Here is a 20,147-nt window from a genome sequence, read left to right as displayed (position 1 = left end):
AGAATAGGATAGAATGTAATAGAATACAATAGAATGGAATAGTTGTCTTATCCCAAAGGGAAGTGCAGGAAACAAGACACATAACTGACAGCCATAATGACTCTCACTCTCCTCTCAGGAGGGTCAACATAGTCACGGTTGTTAACAAGTCAGGAATTGCGAAACGCAGCCAATTTTCCTCACCTGTCATTTAGTTCAGTAAGCCAAGGAAACTCACACAAAATGTCAAGGTCATCATGTAATCTTAGAGTGCTGCCAGAACATGCCTGACGTTTCTGAGAGGTGAACCATGTACAATGAGTTTTTAAATGACTAGTCTACTCCTGTGTTAGGTTAGATAGCTTGCATGTCTGAAACTCTGAATCCCCGGGTACCTCATTTCGACCTCGATCTTGTCCCCACACGTAGACAGGCAGGTCCACTCGTCTTTCAGAGAGATTTCACCACGCTGCTCAGCTATGTAGCCTGGAGGTGTGTATCTAGGCGTTGTGTTTCTAGGGCCTTCATTTCAGAGCCAGACTCCATCCATCTTCCTCCACAACTTGGGCAGTGAAAGCACAGGAAGTGACATTTTCAAGGTGCCACTTAAACTGTGACTGCATATGAACGTTATTAGTATAACGTTTAATATATATATATATTTTTTTTAATCCAGTAGGATAAACATTCCAAACAGCCTACCCGACCGCTCGGAGGCATCCACATGGTCCTAAAGCACATCGTTGCCTCGTTTTGTATCACATTCCAATTATAAAACTGGGGGGGACAAAAATGCAATTTCAGAATGTGTGTTAGGGGACATGTCCCCAGTGAATGGCATTTTATTTTACAATCAAATAAGGGATCTATATCCTTTGACTATGCTTTGACTAACTCAATCAAGAACTACCAAATGAATTTTGAACAAAAGGCCCACAGGAAGGGGAACCTGAACAGGACATGTCTTTTATTTCAAACATTGCACAGATAAGGACAGCAGTTCTATAACTCTCTCACTACAGGGAAGTGAGGAGACCAGTCTCTGTGCTTCTGCCAGAAGTATAGCCATAGTATCTCTTTCTGACAAGTGTAGTTAGAATGAGGCTGCCAGTGGTGGGGTAGAGTGTTTAGCACACATCTGTCCAACTCTGACTAGAAAAATAGTCATGATAAAACATTGAATTATAAAATCATATTTTTTTGCCATTTGCTAGCAAAAAAAGTTTAATAGTATCATATAGATGTTTCGTGTCCGGTACGATTGTATCATTATTTAAGCGGCGCACATTATGTGCAAAGGTGATACGTTGTGTAATTTCATCTCACCTATGAGAGTGAAGAGAAAATTCAGCAACTCTCCGAGAACACTGGAAGTTGATAAAATAGTTTCTTTGTTGTCAACCATAAAACCTACGGGTTTCGGCCCTAACCTTCATCAAGGTGTACTCTCTTTGGTTTTTACAGAAGAAAATGAAGGTGAGGTTTATATATATTTCAAAATTGCCTCCGGTGAGTTCAGGGACCAGTCACAATGGGGATACAAAACCTGAGGTGATTGGTAATCACATCACGGGAGGCCATTTGGAAATATCTACAGGCCTCCTTCATGTATATCAATCAATCAATCAAATGTATTCATGAAGCCCCCTTTTACATCAGCAGATGTCACAAAGTGCTATACAGAAACCCAGCCTAAAACCCCAAACTGCAAGCAATGCAGATGTAGAAGCATGGTGGCTAGGAAAAACTCCCTAGAAAGGCAGGAACCTAGGAAGAAACCTAGAGAGGAATCAGGCTCTGAGGGGTGACCAGTCCTCTTCTGGCTGTGACGGTTAGAGATTATAAGAGTACATGGCCAAGATGTTCAAACATACACACAGTGGGGAGAACAAGTATTTGATACACTGCCGATTTTGCAGGTTTTCCTACTTACAAAGCATGTAGAGGTCTGTAATTTCATCATAGGTACACTTCAACTGTGAGAGACGGAATCTAAAACAAAAATCCAGAAAGGTAGTCCTGAGGCATGGTCCCAGGGCTCAGGTCCTCTGGGAGGGGAGGGAGAGTGAGAGAGTTAGAGGGTACGTTAGCATACCTAAATTCACACATGATCTCTAAACAAAGAGGGAAGGGCCAAAACAAGTTTTTACATTAACAATAACAATAAGCACTTTTCTCAACATCCATTGTCCTGGTTGGAGAGCGAGGTAGCTGCATCAGTGGTCTCTTTGCATCTATGACAACCATGAGCACTGGCAGGGCTGATTAGGCATCGTTAGGCCTACCGCAGTCTCTAATGCTGCAATCATAACCAAGTGGGGAGGTGGTGATTACCAGTTGTGAAGTCGTAAATATTAGTTGGATGCATTCACCTGCTTTGAACTCTCGGAGAAATGGCGATTTGCCAATGGCCAACAAGCTGCGTCAATTATAAACTAAAAGTATAGCTATCATGCTTGTAAACAAATTGTAGTGTTCAAAAACCACGTTAATAGATTGCTATTTATAAATACTGTTTTGTTGTTGCATTTAACTGCCAAAAATGCTGTTATTGAGGTAATTTCCTTAATAGGTGACATCAGAGCATGTGGGAGAAGTCAGAGCTCAGAGATGCTAGATCAGTTTACCACTCGTATTTAAAGATGCACTTTGCAGAAATCGCTATGCCATTTCCTGGTTGCTAAAATTCTAATAATTAGCTTAATTTTTGTTTATGTGACAAACAAGTAAGTATAGTGTAGAGAATCATTGTACCATCTAAACATCTGTGAAATATATTTTCCATAACCCTAAATATTGTATTTTCAGCTGTTTGAAGCTTGTGTACAAAACAGAAAGTAAAAGACAACAACAAAAATTAAGAATGGGAGCATAGAAATAGGGTACATAGAACATATTCAATGAAAATGACAGATCTATAACACACTTTTCAATGTGAATTTGGTCTGGTTGCCCAAAAAGTTACATATTGCAGCTTTAACTACCAGTTGCATTTTTTCCAGTCATATGTGTTAAATACCACCTTCCCACTTGGTTATGAATGCAGCATGAGTACCACATACTAGAGAACAACATCTTTGGACAGTTATGGTTGCACCTGTAAATGCAGAAAACCACTTGTCTCTAGCGGTAGCCTTGCCCCAGATCTGTTTGTGCTCTTGCCTACTCCATTGCTGTCAACCCAAACAAACTCAGATAATTCATGGCCAAATAGTAGATCTTAATTATTTTAAATCAATCGCTTTTTCTCTTTTTTTTGCTCCTAACTTATTCAAAGTTGGGAGCACTATTCAATACTCCCGATTAAGAAAGAAAATGTACATCCCTGACTGCTGTTGATTTTGGATGGAGGGGATCAGGACTGACCTGTGAAGAGATTAACCTTCATACTGCTGTTTGATATTGAAATACAATCTCAGAACAGAATCTAACACTATGCTTTTGATTCCTATGACTGTCCTCTTACCCAGCAGCTGGTTAGAGATAACTTCATGAGGGTGAATGTCAGAGGGACCAGCCCCCTTACATGGACAGGTGGGTCATTGTTTTAAAAAACAAGCAAAATCATATAAACTATGGTTTCTCCTTTTGTCAGATAGATATTTCCTACATGCAACAATGATAGGTAAAAATAAACATTCTTTATCCCATATCTCCATATCCATATCCCACATTATATTATATACCACATTATATCATATCCCACATTATGTCATATACCACATTATATCCATATCCCACATTATATCATATACCACATTATATCATACCCCACATTATGTCATATACCACATTATATCATACCCCACATTATATCATATACCACATTATATCATATCCCACATTACATCATATTCCACATTATATCCATATACCACATTATATCATATACCACATTATATCATATACCACATTATATCATATACCACATTATATCCATATACCACATTATATCCATATACCACATTATATCATATCCCACATTATGTCATATACCACATTATATCATATACCACATTATATCCATATACCACATTATATCATATACCACATTATATCATATCCCACATTATGTCATATACCACATTATATCATATACCACATTATATCATATACCACATTATATCATATACCACATTATATCATATCCCACATGATATCATATACCACATGATATCATATACCACATTATATCATATACCACATTATATCATATACCACATTATATCATATCCCACATGATATCATATACCACATTATATCATATCCCACATGATATCATATACCACATTATATCATATACCACATTATATCATATCCCACATTATATCATATCCCACATTATATCATATCCCACATGATATCATATACCACATTATATCATATCCCACATGATATCATATACCACATTATATCATATACCACATTATATCATATCCCACATTATATCATATACCACATTATATCATATCCCACATTATATCATATCCCACATTATATCATATCCCACATTATATTATATACCACATTATATCCATATACCACATTATATCATATCCCACATTATATCATATCCCACATTATATCATATCCCACATGATATCATATACCACATTATATCATACACCACAATATATCCAGATCCCACATTATATCATATACCACATTATATTATATACCACATTATATCATATCCCACATTATATCCATATACCACATTATATCATATCCCACATTGTAGATATCACTAAGATATAGAACCAAGATCTAGGCCAACCTTTAAAGACCCCTAAAGACAGACATCAGGGAATAGCTGGATGATGATGATGATGATGGTGGATCCATTTAGATCGAATAGGGTCAACGTGGAGAGGGTTGTCAACAATCGTCATCCTAACTAAATGAGTGGATCCTGAAGCTACAGCATGTGACCTTCCGGAGGTCATCTTCCTCTGATGCCAAGTGTTTGTGATTGGCTGTGGTGGACATTCCGCTATCGTCTGAGAATGTGGGGGTTGTATGTCAACGCTGTAGTCATACTGTTGTTATGGGCCCAGTCTTTCACCATACAAGCTGTAGTCAAACTGTTGTAATGGGCCCAGTCTCTCACCATACAAGCTGTAGTCAATCTGTTGTTATGGGCCCAGTCTCTCACCATACAAGCTGTAGTCAAACTGTTGTTATGGGCCCAGACTCTCACCATACAAGCTGTAGTCATACTGTTGTTATGGGCCCAGTCTCTCACCATACAAGCTGTAGTCAAACTGTTGTAATGGGCCCAGTCTCTCACCATACAAGCTGTAGTCATACTGTTGTAATGGGCCCAGTCTCTCACCATACAAGCTGTAGTCATACTGTTGTAATGGGCCCAGTCTCTCATCATACAAGCTGTAGTCATACTGTTGTAATGGGCCCAGTCACTCACCATACAAGCTGTAGTCATACTGTTGTAATGGGCCCAGTCTCTCACCATACAAGCTGTAGTCATACTGTTGTATTGGGCCCAGTCTCTCACCACACAAGCTGTAGTCAAACTGTTGTTATGGGCCCAGTCTCTCACCATACAAGCTGTAGTCATACTGTTGTAATGGGCCCAGTCTCTCACCATACAAGCTGTAGTCAAACTGTTGTATTGGGCCCAGTCTCTCACCATACAAGCTGTAGTCAAACTGTTGTATTGGGCCCAGTCTCTCACCATACAAGCTGTAGTCATACTGTTGTAATGGGCCCAGTCTCTCACCATACAAGCTGTAGTCATACTGTTGTAATGGGCCCAGTCACTCACCATACAAGCTGTAGTCAAACTGTTGTTATGGGCCCAGTCTCTCACCATACAAGCTGTAGTCAAACTGTTGTTATGGGCACAGTCTCTCACCATACAAGCTGTAGTCAAACTGTTGTAATGGGCCCAGTCTCTCACCATACAAGCTGTAGTCATACTGTTGTTATGGGCCCAGTCTCTCACCATTCAAGCTGTAGTCATACTGTCGTAATGGGCCCAGTCTCTCACCATACAAGCTGTAGTCAAACTGTTGTAATGGGCCCAGTCACTCACCATACAAGCTGTAGTCATACTGTTGTAATGGGCCCAGTCTCTCACCATACAAGCTGTAGTCATACTGTTGTAATGGGCCCAGTCTCTCACCATACAAGATGTAGTCAAACTGTTGTTATGGGCCCAGTCTCTCACCATACAAGCTGTAGTCATACTGTTGTTATGGGTCCAGTCTCTCACCATACAAGCTGTAGTCATACTGTTGTAATGGGCCCAGTCTCTCACCATACAAGCTGTAGTCAAACTGTTGTAATGGGCCCAGTCTCTCACCATACAAGCTGTAGTCAAACTGTTGTAATGGGCCCAGTCACTCACCATACAAGCTGTAGTCAAACTGTTGTTATGGGCCCAGACTCTCACCATACAAGCTGTAGTCAAACTGTTGTAATGGGCCCAGTCTCTCACCATACAAGCTGTAGTCATACTGTTGTAATGGGCCCAGACTCTCACCATACAAGCTGTAGTCATACTGTTGTAATGGGCCCAGTCTCTCACCATACAAGCTGTAGTCATACTGTTGTAATGGGCCCAGTCTCTCACCATACAAGCTGTAGTCAAACTGTTGTTATGGGCCCAGACTCTCACCATACAAGCTGTAGTCAAACTGTTGTTATGGGCCCAGACTCTCACCATACAAGCTGTAGTCAAACTTTTGTAATGGGCTCAGTCACTCACCATACAAGCTGTAGTCATACTGTTGTAATGGGCCCAGTCTCTCACCATACAAGCTGTAGTCATACTGTTGTATTGGGCCCAGTCTCTCACCATACAAGCTGTAGTCAAACTGTTGTAATGGGCCCAGTCACTCACCATACAAGCTGTAGTCATACTGTTGTAATGGGCCCAGTCTCTCACCATACAAGCTGTAGTCATACTGTTGTAATGGGCCCAGTCTCTCACCATACAAGATGTAGTCAAACTGTTGTTATGGGCCCAGTCTCTCACCATACAAGCTGTAGTCATACTGTTGTTATGGGTCCAGTCTCTCACCATACAAGCTGTAGTCATACTGTTGTAATGGGCCCAGTCTCTCACCATACAAGCTGTAGTCAAACTGTTGTAATGGGCCCAGTCTCTCACCATACAAGCTGTAGTCAAACTGTTGTAATGGGCCCAGTCACTCACCATACAAGCTGTAGTCAAACTGTTGTTATGGGCCCAGACTCTCACCATACAAGCTGTAGTCAAACTGTTGTAATGGGCCCAGTCTCTCACCATACAAGCTGTAGTCATACTGTTGTAATGGGCCCAGACTCTCACCATACAAGCTGTAGTCATACTGTTGTAATGGGCCCAGTCTCTCACCATACAAGCTGTAGTCATACTGTTGTAATGGGCCCAGTCTCTCACCATACAAGCTGTAGTCAAACTGTTGTTATGGGCCCAGACTCTCACCATACAAGCTGTAGTCAAACTGTTGTTATGGGCCCAGACTCTCACCATACAAGCTGTAGTCAAACTTTTGTAATGGGCCCAGTCTCTCACCATACAAGCTGTAGTCAAACTGTTGTAATGGGCCCAGTCTCTCACCATACAAGCTGTAGTCATACTGTTGTAATGGGCCCAGACTCTCACCATACAAGCTGTAGTCAAACTTTTGTAATGGGCCCAGTCACTCACCATACAAGCTGTAGTCATACTGTTGTAATGGGCCCAGTCTCTCACCATACAAGCTGTAGTCATACTGTTGTATTGGGCCCAGTCTCTCACCACACAAGCTGTAGTCAAACTGTTGTTATGGGCCCAGTCTCTCACCATACAAGCTGTAGTCATACTGTTGTAATGGGCCCAGTCTCTCACCATACAAGCTGTAGTCAAACTGTTGTATTGGGCCCAGTCTCTCACCATACAAGCTGTAGTCAAACTGTTGTATTGGGCCCAGTCTCTCACCATACAAGCTGTAGTCATACTGTTGTAATGGGCCCAGTCTCTCACCATACAAGCTGTAGTCATACTGTTGTAATGGGCCCAGTCACTCACCATACAAGCTGTAGTCAAACTGTTGTTATGGGCCCAGTCTCTCACCATACAAGCTGTAGTCAAACTGTTGTTATGGGCACAGTCTCTCACCATACAAGCTGTAGTCAAACTGTTGTAATGGGCCCAGTCTCTCACCATACAAGCTGTAGTCATACTGTTGTTATGGGCCCAGTCTCTCACCATTCAAGCTGTAGTCATACTGTCGTAATGGGCCCAGTCTCTCACCATACAAGCTGTAGTCAAACTGTTGTAATGGGCCCAGTCACTCACCATACAAGCTGTAGTCATACTGTTGTAATGGGCCCAGTCTCTCACCATACAAGCTGTAGTCATACTGTTGTAATGGGCCCAGTCTCTCACCATACAAGATGTAGTCATACTGTTGTTATGGGTCCAGTCTCTCACCATACAAGCTGTAGTCATACTGTTGTAATGGGCCCAGTCTCTCACCATACAAGCTGTAGTCAAACTGTTGTAATGGGCCCAGTCTCTCACCATACAAGCTGTAGTCAAACTGTTGTAATGGGCCCAGTCACTCACCATACAAGCTGTAGTCAAACTGTTGTTATGGGCCCAGACTCTCACCATACAAGCTGTAGTCAAACTGTTGTAATGGGCCCAGTCTCTCACCATACAAGCTGTAGTCATACTGTTGTAATGGGCCCAGACTCTCACCATACAAGCTGTAGTCATACTGTTGTAATGGGCCCAGTCTCTCACCATACAAGCTGTAGTCATACTGTTGTAATGGGCCCAGTCTCTCACCATACAAGCTGTAGTCAAACTGTTGTTATGGGCCCAGACTCTCACCATACAAGCTGTAGTCAAACTGTTGTTATGGGCCCAGACTCTCACCATACAAGCTGTAGTCAAACTGTTGTAATGGGCCCAGTCTCTCACCATACAAGCTGTAGTCATACTGTTGTAATGGGCCCAGTCTCTCACCATACAAGCTGTAGTCAAACTGTTGTTATGGGCCCAGTCTCTCACCATACAAGCTGTAGTCATACTGTTGTAATGGGCCCAGTCTCTCACCATACAAGCTGTAGTCATACTGTTGTTATGGGCCCAGTCTCTCACCATACAAGCTGTAGTCACACTGTTGTAATGGGCCCAGTCTCTCACCATACAAGCTGTAGTCATACTGTTGTAATGGGCCCAGTCTCTCACCATACAAGCTGTAGTCATACTGTTGTAATGGGCCCAGTCTCTCACCATACAAGCTGTAGTCAAACTGTTGTTATGGGCCCAGACTCTCACCATACAAGCTGTAGTCAAACTGTTGTTATGGGCCCAGACTCTCACCATACAAGCTGTAGTCAAACTTTTGTAATGGGCCCAGTCTCTCACCATACAAGCTGTAGTCAAACTGTTGTAATGGGCCCAGTCTCTCACCATACAAGCTGTAGTCATACTGTTGTAATGGGCCCAGTCTCTCACCATACAAGCTGTAGTCAAACTGTTGTTATGGGCCCAGTCTCTCACCATACAAGCTGTAGTCATACTGTTGTAATGGGCCCAGTCTCTCACCATACAAGCTGTAGTCATACTGTTGTTATGGGCCCAGTCTCTCACCATACAAGCTGTAGTCATACTGTTGTAATGGGCCCAGTCTCTCACCATACAAGCTGTAGTCAAACTGTTGTATTGGGCCCAGTCTCTCACCATACAAGCATAGAGAGTTTGTAGTTTACCTCTTTTGACATGAACGGGACAGAAGAAAGGAAAGTCCCATTGTAGCTCCTATGTAAATTGAATGTATAAAACAAACAGGATTCTCCATGCCATGTGTACTTTTATGGACCCATCCGTAGTGCAATAGAACATATTTTACATGTCTGTGGTCGTACCATAGTACGTGTTGTTTTAGTTAAGCTGTAGCTACTTCAACAATTCAAAGTGCTTCAGTGACCTCAGTTTTATTTATTGTGTTTCCATGAAACAACACCAGCTGTATGTATTGTGTTTCTGTGAAACAGATGTCATGGCAGTCTCGGGTGGTGACTCGGGTGGTGACTCGGGTGGTGAGGAAGTTCTGATGTGCCGGACGGTAATGGGTTCTGACGAATAACACTATCCTACATACACCTCTAATAAACAATGTGTGCTAACCCAGAGTGAGGCTCTGGGGGCATGAGGTGGCATGGGGCTGGGGAAGGGGGGCTGGTGATGGGGGGGCTGGGGGCTGGGACTGACAGATACTAATAAGGGAGGCCATTACCATAGCATATGCGGTGTTAGTAATGATTGACTCTCTATATGTTTAGTTATTTATGTGGATATTTATATTGGGATGCAAACTCAAGATGTAATACATTTCAACTCTATATTTGACATGGTACAGGTGTCTTCTTGTTTTAAGCCCATAACCATGTGTGTGAGGTGTATACTTTTGTTTCAAAGCAGATTTGTTTAAGACTAACAAGAATCACTCTGTGACCCTGATTTTCACTGCAGTGAAAGGTTAAATGCTTCACCAATTCTTTATAAGCAGAGTTTGAGCTCAGCAATTATCAACTACCCTTCCAGAATGTACATTTAAACATCTATGTCAATGACACATCATACATCGTCTGTGTTTACGGATGATGAGCTAGTGTGCTTGATGCCGGGAGTCACTGTCTTGGCAGGTGGGGTGTCCTCTGTGGAGATTAAACAGAGGATCTCTAGGAAGCTGATTGATCAGTCACAGAGCAGTGCTGCTCAGTGCTTCTGTCTATCTTTAGCTCCTGTAGGGTCTGTGAATGGAGGGCCAAGACTTATCTGACTGGCTGTCATCAAAACCTGTGGTATTTTTAGGGGCGGTTAGCAGCGGCAGGGCAACAGTTGTTCGTCTCCCTCCCCCTCTCTCTCTCTTTCTCTCTCTTTCTCTCTCTCTCCCTGACATTGACACACCGGGCAGGCGCCTTAGGACCGGGTGACGGAAACCACCAGGCAGTCAGAGTGGATTGTGTGGTCCCTGTACAGGAGCTCCAGACCCCCACCAGTTCCAGAAGCCACAGCCACCTCACTGGATGGACAGATACAGCAACAGGGCGAGCCTTGAGAGCTGTGGATCTGTTTGATGCTGATCAAGACACTCATTTAGCTTTTATTTAGTCAGGACATCTTGAGAGACATCCTTGTCTTAGTGAGAGAGCAGGACTGCAGCAGACCACTGAGAGCGGGAAACATATCCCTACCGGACAGAGGAGACAGCGGCCATTTTAAGGGACGCGGGACCAGACTTACACCTGGGTCAAAAGTCATTCCAATCAATGGGGTCCAAGTCTTCTTGAACCCTGACGGGAGATTCTGAAGAGTGGCTTTGATTTGTGGGCTATATTGTCAATGTGGAACAAAGGAAGTGTCACTCTGGAATCACTGGTAAGTTTCTGATTATCATAGTTTGTACGATTGTATCATTATTTAAGCGACGCGGATTGTGAATCATTTCACCTCACCTATGAGAGGGAAGAGGAAATGCAGCAACTCTTGGAGAACACTGGAAGTCGATAAAAGAGCTTCTTTATCAACAGGATCTTTGCCCCCATGGTAACCAAATAGATAACTGGGTCAATGGCATGATCCAGTAGAATGTACTGTATGACAGCCTTTTGGAGGGAATATACTGCAGCACCTAGACACATTGGCTGCAGTATCAAATGCCATGTGTTCACGTGTAAGAGAGAGAGAGAGTTATCTCTGTATTGGGAAATAGCCCCTGCATGCCAGAGATGAAACCTACAGCTGCTATAGACAAACTACAGGAACATCAACTGCACCACAATGATTTGGAAGGCTATAGCTGAACCTGATATGGGGTTACTAGTATAGCAACAATGACAGCAAGTATTAGGCATTTCTAGAGTTCCCTTTTCCTGATCCCAATCCCTGTGGGCATTCATATTGTGACTGTCTCTCAGGTAAGGTAGCACATCAACAGTAATCCAAAAATCCCAGGAGGTATCATATTTTCCCTTTAGTGTATAGGAGCTCTTATCTTGGAGAGTAAAGACGTACATACTGTATGTTTCTGTGTGGATTTTCTGTTATCTGACACAAGGCCTCCAGGCAGGGTCTTTATTTGGACAGACTACTTGAAATACTCCTCTGGCTGAGCTACAGCACCAGCTGGGAGGGCTGTGGTCTGTTCAGTTCTGACTGAGACGCTACTTTACTTTTACTGGGTCAACACCACTAGACTGAGGAGAAAGCACTGTCCTTCAGCTTGGGGCTGTATTCAATGTCCTTCTGTTATCACAAAGCAGTGAATACATTGTCCACTAGATGCAAAACATTCAGAGTGAAAGGCTGTAGTACTTCTTCCAAGACAAATCTGATGGGCTGTATGTAAGGCATTCTAAACTGGGTGGTTCAAGCCCTGAATGCTGATTGGTTGACAGCCGTGGTATATCAGACCTTATACCACAGGTATGACCCAAAAATATTTTTACTGCTCTAATTACGTTGGTAACCAGTTTATAATAGCAATAAGGCACGTCGGGGGTTTGTGATATATGGCCAATATACCACGGCTAAGGGCTGTATCCAGGCACTCGTGCATAAGAACAGCCCTTAGTCGTGTTATATTAGCCATATACCACACCCCCTCGGGCCTTATTGCTAAATTATGCATAAAAGAAATCACTAGATACTGTGTGAGAGTTATGTAGTAGCTGTATTGTTAATGTACTACGACTCATATCTTCTCTGCAGATTGAAATGCGGTAGAGACGACCGTGTGGCACAATCTACAAGAGACTTCTACTACGGAGCCCATTTGTTTTGCCCATCAGAGTGAGAAGAACGGACTGAGACAGACACAGGAAGCCAACATGGACATATTCGGTGGTGCCCCCCGTGTACTGGGCTACTCGCGCCCCGTGGCGGCACAGTGTGGCACGGATGCCGTCCTGCAATGCAAGATCGGCGGCGACCCTCGTCCCGAGGTGGTCTGGGAGAAGAAGAATGTACAGATCCTGTCAGAGGGACGCTACAGGCTGTCGGAGGAGGGCCAGGCTTACTTCCTACACATCACTGGGGTCAGGCTGGAGGACGCTGGCCAGTATATCTGCAAGGCCAGTAACAGCGTGGGTGAGACGTGCGCCCCTGCCACACTGAAGGTGGAGGGGAACAGTCAGGAGCAGGAAGGGGTACAGAAACAGACAGAGGTCAATGGGGTGCAGCAAACCAGGCTGGAGAATGGAGAGTTAGGGGGGCAACGGAATGGGGAGTTTAGAAGGCAACAGAGCAGCGAGTTGGAGGGGCAACAGAACCAGAATGGGGAATATAGACAGCAAGAGAACAGGGAGTATGGAGGGCAACAGAATGGAGAGGTAGAGCAGAGGAATGGAGAGGTAGACCAACAGAGCGGAGCGGTAGACCAACAGAGCGGACCGGTAGAGAAGGAAAATGGAGAGGAGAGTGAGCGGGAGAAAAAGAAGCAGCGCTATGAAGGGGAGCCCCTGCTGTCAGACGACAGACCTCACTTCCTCATCAAGCCCCTCTCCCTGAGGGTGGACCGGGGCGAGGACGCAGCCTTCTCCTGTAAGCTGTCGGGCAACCCTCTGCCCCAGGTGGTGTGGGAGAAGGACGGGAAGAAGCTGAGCGACATCTTCGAGAGCGCCCACTTCAACGTCAGCAGCCAGGACGGAGGCTGGTTCCAGCTGAAGATCTTCCGGACGAGGATGCCCGACGGGGGTGTCTACACCTGCAGAGCCCATAACAATCAAGGAGGGGCGCTGGCGGGCGCAGTGCTGCTTGTGGAGCTCGTCCCGGAACGGCAGGAGAGCGGGGCGTCCATGTCAAATGGGCACAGCAACGGTCAGACATCACCTCGTAGTATGAGGCACAGGATGGGAAGACACGGTTTGTCGAGACAGCCGGACGAGCCCAATCTGAACTCTGCCAATGTGAAGAAATTTGCGGTGTCGGAGGGGAAACATGCTAAGTTCCGCTGCTTCGTGACAGGGAAACCTAAGCCTGAGATCATCTGGAAGAAGGACGGAGCGCCCCTAGAGGCTGGGAGGCGTCACCTTCTGTTTGAGGACAGAGAGGGTTACTACACACTCAAAGTGATGTACTGTAAACATCAGGACACAGGGCTGTACGTGTGTGCTGCGTCCAACGCTCTGGGACACACCCTCAGCTCTGTTTACCTGACTGTCAAAGGTAGGGCTTTAGCAGTGTTTCAGGACTTCTCTTTTCTTTTCTTTCTTACAGATGTAGGATCTTAATTTGAGCTAGTTTGCTACAGCAGGAAAATAATCCTGCAGCAACAGGAAATGTGAATTATCATGTGGATTATAATTAATGGACATTTTTGTAGGGGATGACCCATTTTTCATAAGGAAAAATCAAGTCTTGAATTTCAAAGTGGAAATTACAAATTTCAGAAGCCTTTTAAACCTCAAATACACTACACATTTTTTAATTTCCTGCATTGCTGGAAAGTTCTCCTGCAACAGGGTGGTCAAATTGGGGCGGCAGGTAGCCTAGTGGTTAGAGCATTGGGCCAGTAACCAAAAGGTTGCTAGAGCGATTCCCTGAGCTGACAAGGTAAAAATCAGTCAAGGCAGTTAACCCACAGTTCCTAGGCCGTCATTGTAAATAAGAATTTGTTCTTAACTGACTTGTCTAGTTAAATGAAGGTTAAAGAAATTAAGATCCTACATCTGTACCATCGTTCTTTCCTTAATTAATTCCTTTGCCATGATGATCAACAATCAGGTTTGACTGAGACGATGAAAGCATGCTCTCACCTGCCTAATTTGATCATAATTTTGAAGGAATAACATTGTGGCAAACCCTCATGCTAGCATGAGTACGTACTGTATGTTCCTGACTAGCATGAGTACGTACCGTATGTTCCTGACTAGCATGAGTACATACTGTATGTTCCTGACTAGCATGAGTACGTACTGTATGTTCCTGACTAGCATGAGTACGTACCGTATGTTCCTGACTAGCATGAGTACGTACTGTATGTTCCTGACTAGCATGAGTACGCACTGTATGTTCCTGACTAGCATGAGTACGTACTGTATGTTCCTGACTAGCATGAGTACGTACTGTATGTTCCTGACTAGCATGAGTACGTATCGTATGTTCCTGACTAGCATGAGTACGTACTGTATGTTCCTGACTAGCATGAGTACGTACTGTATGTTCCTGACTAGCATGAGTACGTACCGTATGTTCCTGACTAGCATGAGTACGTACTGTATGTTCCTGACTTGCATGAGTACGTACTGTATGTTCCTGACTAGCATGAGTACATACTGTATGTTCCTGACTAGCATGAGTACGTACCGTATGTTCCTGACTAGCATGAGTACGTACTGTATGTTCCTGACTAGCATGAGTACGTACCGTATGTTCCTGACTAGCATGAGTACGTACTGTATGTTCCTGACTTGCATGAGTACGTACTGTATGTTCCTGACTAGCATGAGTACGTACTGTATGTTCCTGACTAGCATGAGTAGGTACCGTATGTTTCTGACTAGCATGAGTACGTACTGTATGTTCCTGACTAGCATGAGTACGTACTGTATGTTCGAGAGTTAGATCTTCAGTTGTCACAACTAATTGCTCTATGGAGAGTTCAGTAGATTGTGGAAATGCATTGCTAAAAGATCCCAGTTGAGTCACCCTAATAATTGGTAATTGTTTAGTCATCATTATAGGATAATCCCAGGGTGATCCAGCCATCACACAGCACACTGAGTCAGCTGGCTACGTAAATTAAATGGTATCTGTCTCATCTAGACATCCACATCCCTAATCCACCAGGGAGTTATTGCCATAGAGTCTTGATAGATGGAGATAAACACAGGTCTTCCTAACCCTACCTCTGTCTTCCTACCCTTACCTCCCCCCTAGTCTCTTCCCCCCTCCCCCTAGCTTCCCTTCTCCCCCTACCTCCTGCATGTCTCCCCTGCCCACCCCAATGCCTCTGTGTCCCTTTCTCCCCCCAGTCTCTTTCCCCTAGCTTCCCTTCTTCCCCTCTCCCCCTAGCTTCCCTTCTCCCCCCTCCCCCTAGCTTCCCTTCCCCCCCTACCTCCTGCATGTCTCCCCTGCCCACCCCAATGCCTCTGTGTCCCTACCTCCCCCCAGTCTCTTACCCCTAGCTTCCCTTCTTCCCCTCTCCCCCTAGCTTCCCTTCTCCCCCCTCCCCCTAGCTTCCCTTCTCCCCCTACCTCCTGCATGTCTCCCCTGCCCACCCCAATGCCTCTGTGTCCCTACCTCCCCCCAGTCTCTTTCCCCTAGCTTCCCTTCTTCCCCTCTCCCACTACCTTCCCTTCTTCCCCTCTCCCCCTAGCTTCCCTTCATCCCCTCTCCCCCTAGCTTCCCTTTTCTCCCTACCTCCTGCATGTCTCCCCTGCCCACCCCACTGCCTCCGTGTGTCCCTATATTTAGAGACTGAATCATGAGCTGAGGTATGTGTCCTGTATGTGTCCTGAATACAGAGTTTCTGCTGTGTTAACCATGTTGACCATGTTGATCATGGCCAAAGTCCACAGCAATGTCAATGGATTGGTAGAAATAACCCTAAAAGTTTACTTGAAATGTAGTTGAAATTACTGTTTGTTCAAATCCTGCAGTCAATCATAGCATAAGTCATGAAATGTGGTCATGAAATATGCTCATGAGCTCATGAAATGTGTTATACCTTGATCAAAACTCAACCAATGACTGGAATAACCTCAAATGTGTGTAAATCACTGTAAAAACAACCTCAAGTGTATCTAAAGCATTGTAAAAAGAACCTAAAATGTGCATAAAGCATTGTAAAAACAACCTAAAATGTGCCTAAAGCATTGTAAAAACAACCTAAAATGTACCTAAAGCACTGTAAAAACAACCTAAAATGTACCTAAAGCACTGTAAAAACAACCTAAAATGTGGGTTAAGCACTGTAAAAACAACCTAAAATGTGTCTAAAGCACTGTAAAAACAACCTAAAATGTGCCTAAAGCACTGTAAAAACAACCTAAAATGTGCCTAAAGCATTGTAAAAACAACCTAAAATGTGACTAAAGCGTTGTAAAAACAACCTAAAATGTGCCTAAAGCACTGTAAAAACAACCTAAAATGTACCTAAAGCACTGTAAAAACAACCTAAAATGTGGGTTAAGCATTGTAAAAACAACCTAAAATGTGCCTAAAGCATTGTAAAAACAACCTAAAATGTGCCTAAAGCATTGTAAAAACAAACTAAAATGTGCCTAAAGCACTGTAAAAACAACCTAAAATGTGGGTTAAGCATTGTAAAAACAACCTAAAATGTGTCTAAAGCACTATAAAAACAACCTAAAATGTGGGTTAAGCACTATAAAAACAACCTAAAATGTGGGTTAAGCATTGTAAAAACAACCTAAAATGTGCCTAAAGCATTGTAAAAACAACCTAAAATGTGCCTAAAGCATTGTAAAAACAAACTAAAATGTGCCTAAAGCACTGTAAAAACAACCTAAAATGTGGGTTAAGCACTGTAAAAACAACCTAAAATGTGCCTAAAGCATTATAAAAACAACCTAAAATGTGCCTAAAGCATTGTAAAAACAACCTAAAATGTGCCTAAAGCACTGTAAAAACAACCTAAAATGTGGGTTAAGCACTGTAAAAACAACCTAAAATGTGCCTAAAGCATTATAAATCCAACCTAAAATGTGGGTTAAGCATTGTAAAAACAACCTAAAATGTACCTAAAGCATTGTAAAAACAACCTAAAATGTGGGTTAAGTACTGTAAAAACAACCTAAAATGTGCCTAAATCATTGTAAAAACAACCTAAAATGTGGGTTAAGCACTGTAAAAACAACCTCAAATGTGGGTTAAGCACTGTAAAAACAACCTAAAATGTGGGTTAAGCATTGTAAAAACAACCTAAAATGTGCCTAAAGCATTGTAAAAACAACCTAAAATGTACCTAAAGCATTGTAAAAACAACCTAAAATGTGGGTTAAGCATTGTAAAAACAACCTAAAATGTACCTAAAGCATTGTAAAAACAACCTCAAATGTGGGTTAAGCATTGTAAAAACAACCTAAAATGTACCTAAAGCATTGTAAAAACAACCTAAAATGTGCCTAAAGCATTGTAAAAACAACCTAAAATGTACCCAAAGCATTGTAAAAACAACCTAAAATGTACCTAAAGCACTGTAAAAACAACCTAAAATGTACCTAAAGCATTGTAAAAACAACCTAAAATGTACCTAAAGCACTGTAAAAACAACCTAAAATGTGCCTAAAGCACTGTAAAAACAACCTAAAATGTGCCTAAAGCATTGTAAAAACAACCTAAAATGTGCCTAAAGCATTGTAAAAACAACCTAAAATGTGCCTAAAGCACTTTAAAAACAACCTAAAATGTGCCTAAAGCACTGTAAAAACAACCTAAAATGTGGGTTAAGAACTGTAAAAACAACCTAAAATGTGCCTAAAGCATTGTAAAAACAACCTAAAATGTGCCTAAAGCATTGTAAAAACAACCTAAAATGTGCCTAAAGCACTGTAAAAACAACCTAAAATGTGGGTTAAGCACTGTAAAAACAACCTAAAATGTGCCTAAAGCATTATAAAAACAACCTAAAATGTGCCTAAAGCATTGTAAAGACAACCTAAAATGTGCCTAAAGCACTGTAAAAACAACCTAAAATGTGCCTAAAGCACTGTAAAAACAACCTAAAATGTGCCTAAAGCATTGTAAAAACAACCTAAAATGTGCCTAAAGCATTATAAAAACAACCTCAAATGTGCCTAAAGCATTGTAAAAACAACCTAAAATGTGGGTTAAGCATTGTAAAAACAACCTAAAATGTACCTAAAGCATTGTAAAAACAACCTAAAATGTGGGTTAAGCACTGTAAAAACAACCTCAAATGTGGGTTAAGCACTGTAAAAACAACCTAAAATGTGGGTTAAGCATTGTAAAAACAACCTAAAATGTACCTAAAGCATTGTAAAAACAACCTCAAATGTGGGTTAAGCATTGTAAAAACAACCTAAAATGTACCTAAAGCATTGTAAAAACAACCTAAAATGTGCCTAAAGCATTGTAAAAACAACCTAAAATGTACCCAAAGCATTGTAAAAACAACCTAAAATGTACCTAAAGCACTGTAAAAACAACCTAAAATGTGGGTTAAGCACTGTAAAAACAACCTAAAATGTGCCTAAAGCATTGTAAAAACAACCTAAAATGTGCCTAAAGCATTGTAAAAACAACCTAAAATGTGCCTAAAGCACTGTAAAAACAACCTAAAATGTGGGTTAAGCACTGTAAAAACAACCTAAAATGTGCCTAAAGCATTATAAAAACAAACTAAAATGTGCCTAAAGCATTGTAAAAACAACCTAAAATGTGCCTAAAGCACTGTAAAAACAACCTCAAATGTACCTAAAGCATTGTAAAAACAACCTAAAATGTACCTAAAGCACTGTAAAAACAACCTAAAATCTGGGTTAAGCATTGTAAAAACAACCTAAAATGTGCCTAAAGCACTGTAAAAACAACCTAAAATGTGGGTTAAGCACTGTAAAAACAATGCTAAAATGTGCCTAAAGCATTATAAAAACAACCTAAAATGTGCCTAAAGCATTGTAAAGACAACCTAAAATGTGCCTAAAGCACTGTAACTACAACCTAAAATGTGCCTAAAGCACTGTAAAAACAACCTAAAATGTGGGTTAAGCACTGTAAAAACAACCTAAAATGTGCCTAAAGCATTATAAAAACAACCTAAAATGTGCCTAAAGCATTGTAAAGACAACCTAAAATGTGCCTAAAGCACTGTAAAAACAACCTAAAATGTGCCTAAAGCACTGTAAAAACAACCTAAAATGTGCCTAAAGCATTGTAAAAACAACCTAAAATGTGCCTAAAGCATTATAAAAACAACCTCAAATGTACCTAAAGCATTGTAAAAACAACCTAAAATGTGGGTTAAGCATTGTAAAAACAACCTAAAATGTACCTAAAGCATTGTAAAAACAACCTAAAATGTGGGTTAAGCACTGTAAAAACAACCTCAAATGTGGGTTAAGCACTGTAAAAACAACCTAAAATGTGGGTTAAGCATTGTAAAAACAACCTAAAATGTACCTAAAGCATTGTAAAAACAACCTCAAATGTGGGTTAAGCA

At 42.1% G+C, this 20,147-nt stretch overlaps 1 protein-coding gene across 2 annotated transcripts in view; it reads left to right on the top strand.

The window, feature by feature from the left end:
* The first annotated feature begins 10,899 nt into the window (after positions 1-10,899).
* Positions 10,900-20,147, top strand: part of LOC139373025 (obscurin-like protein 1) — a 30,302-nt gene continuing 21,054 nt past the window's right edge. Inside the window, exons 1-3 of one of the 2 annotated variants that reach the window (XM_071113011.1) lie at positions 11,144-11,380; positions 12,713-13,190; positions 13,239-14,167. In XM_071113011.1, the coding sequence (XP_070969112.1) occupies positions 12,832-13,190; positions 13,239-14,167 (1,288 nt within the window). In that variant the 5' untranslated portion in view covers positions 11,144-11,380; positions 12,713-12,831. Of the gene's footprint in view, positions 11,381-12,712; positions 14,168-20,147 lie in introns of both variants that reach the window. The other variant, XM_071113010.1, reaches the window with a different exon arrangement.

This window comes from Oncorhynchus clarkii, chromosome 18, assembly GCF_045791955.1.
Source record: "Oncorhynchus clarkii lewisi isolate Uvic-CL-2024 chromosome 18, UVic_Ocla_1.0, whole genome shotgun sequence".
Taxonomy (NCBI): domain Eukaryota; kingdom Metazoa; phylum Chordata; class Actinopteri; order Salmoniformes; family Salmonidae; genus Oncorhynchus; species Oncorhynchus clarkii.
Note: the sequence above shows the minus strand (reverse complement) of the source record. Positions and strands in the feature narration are given on the sequence as shown.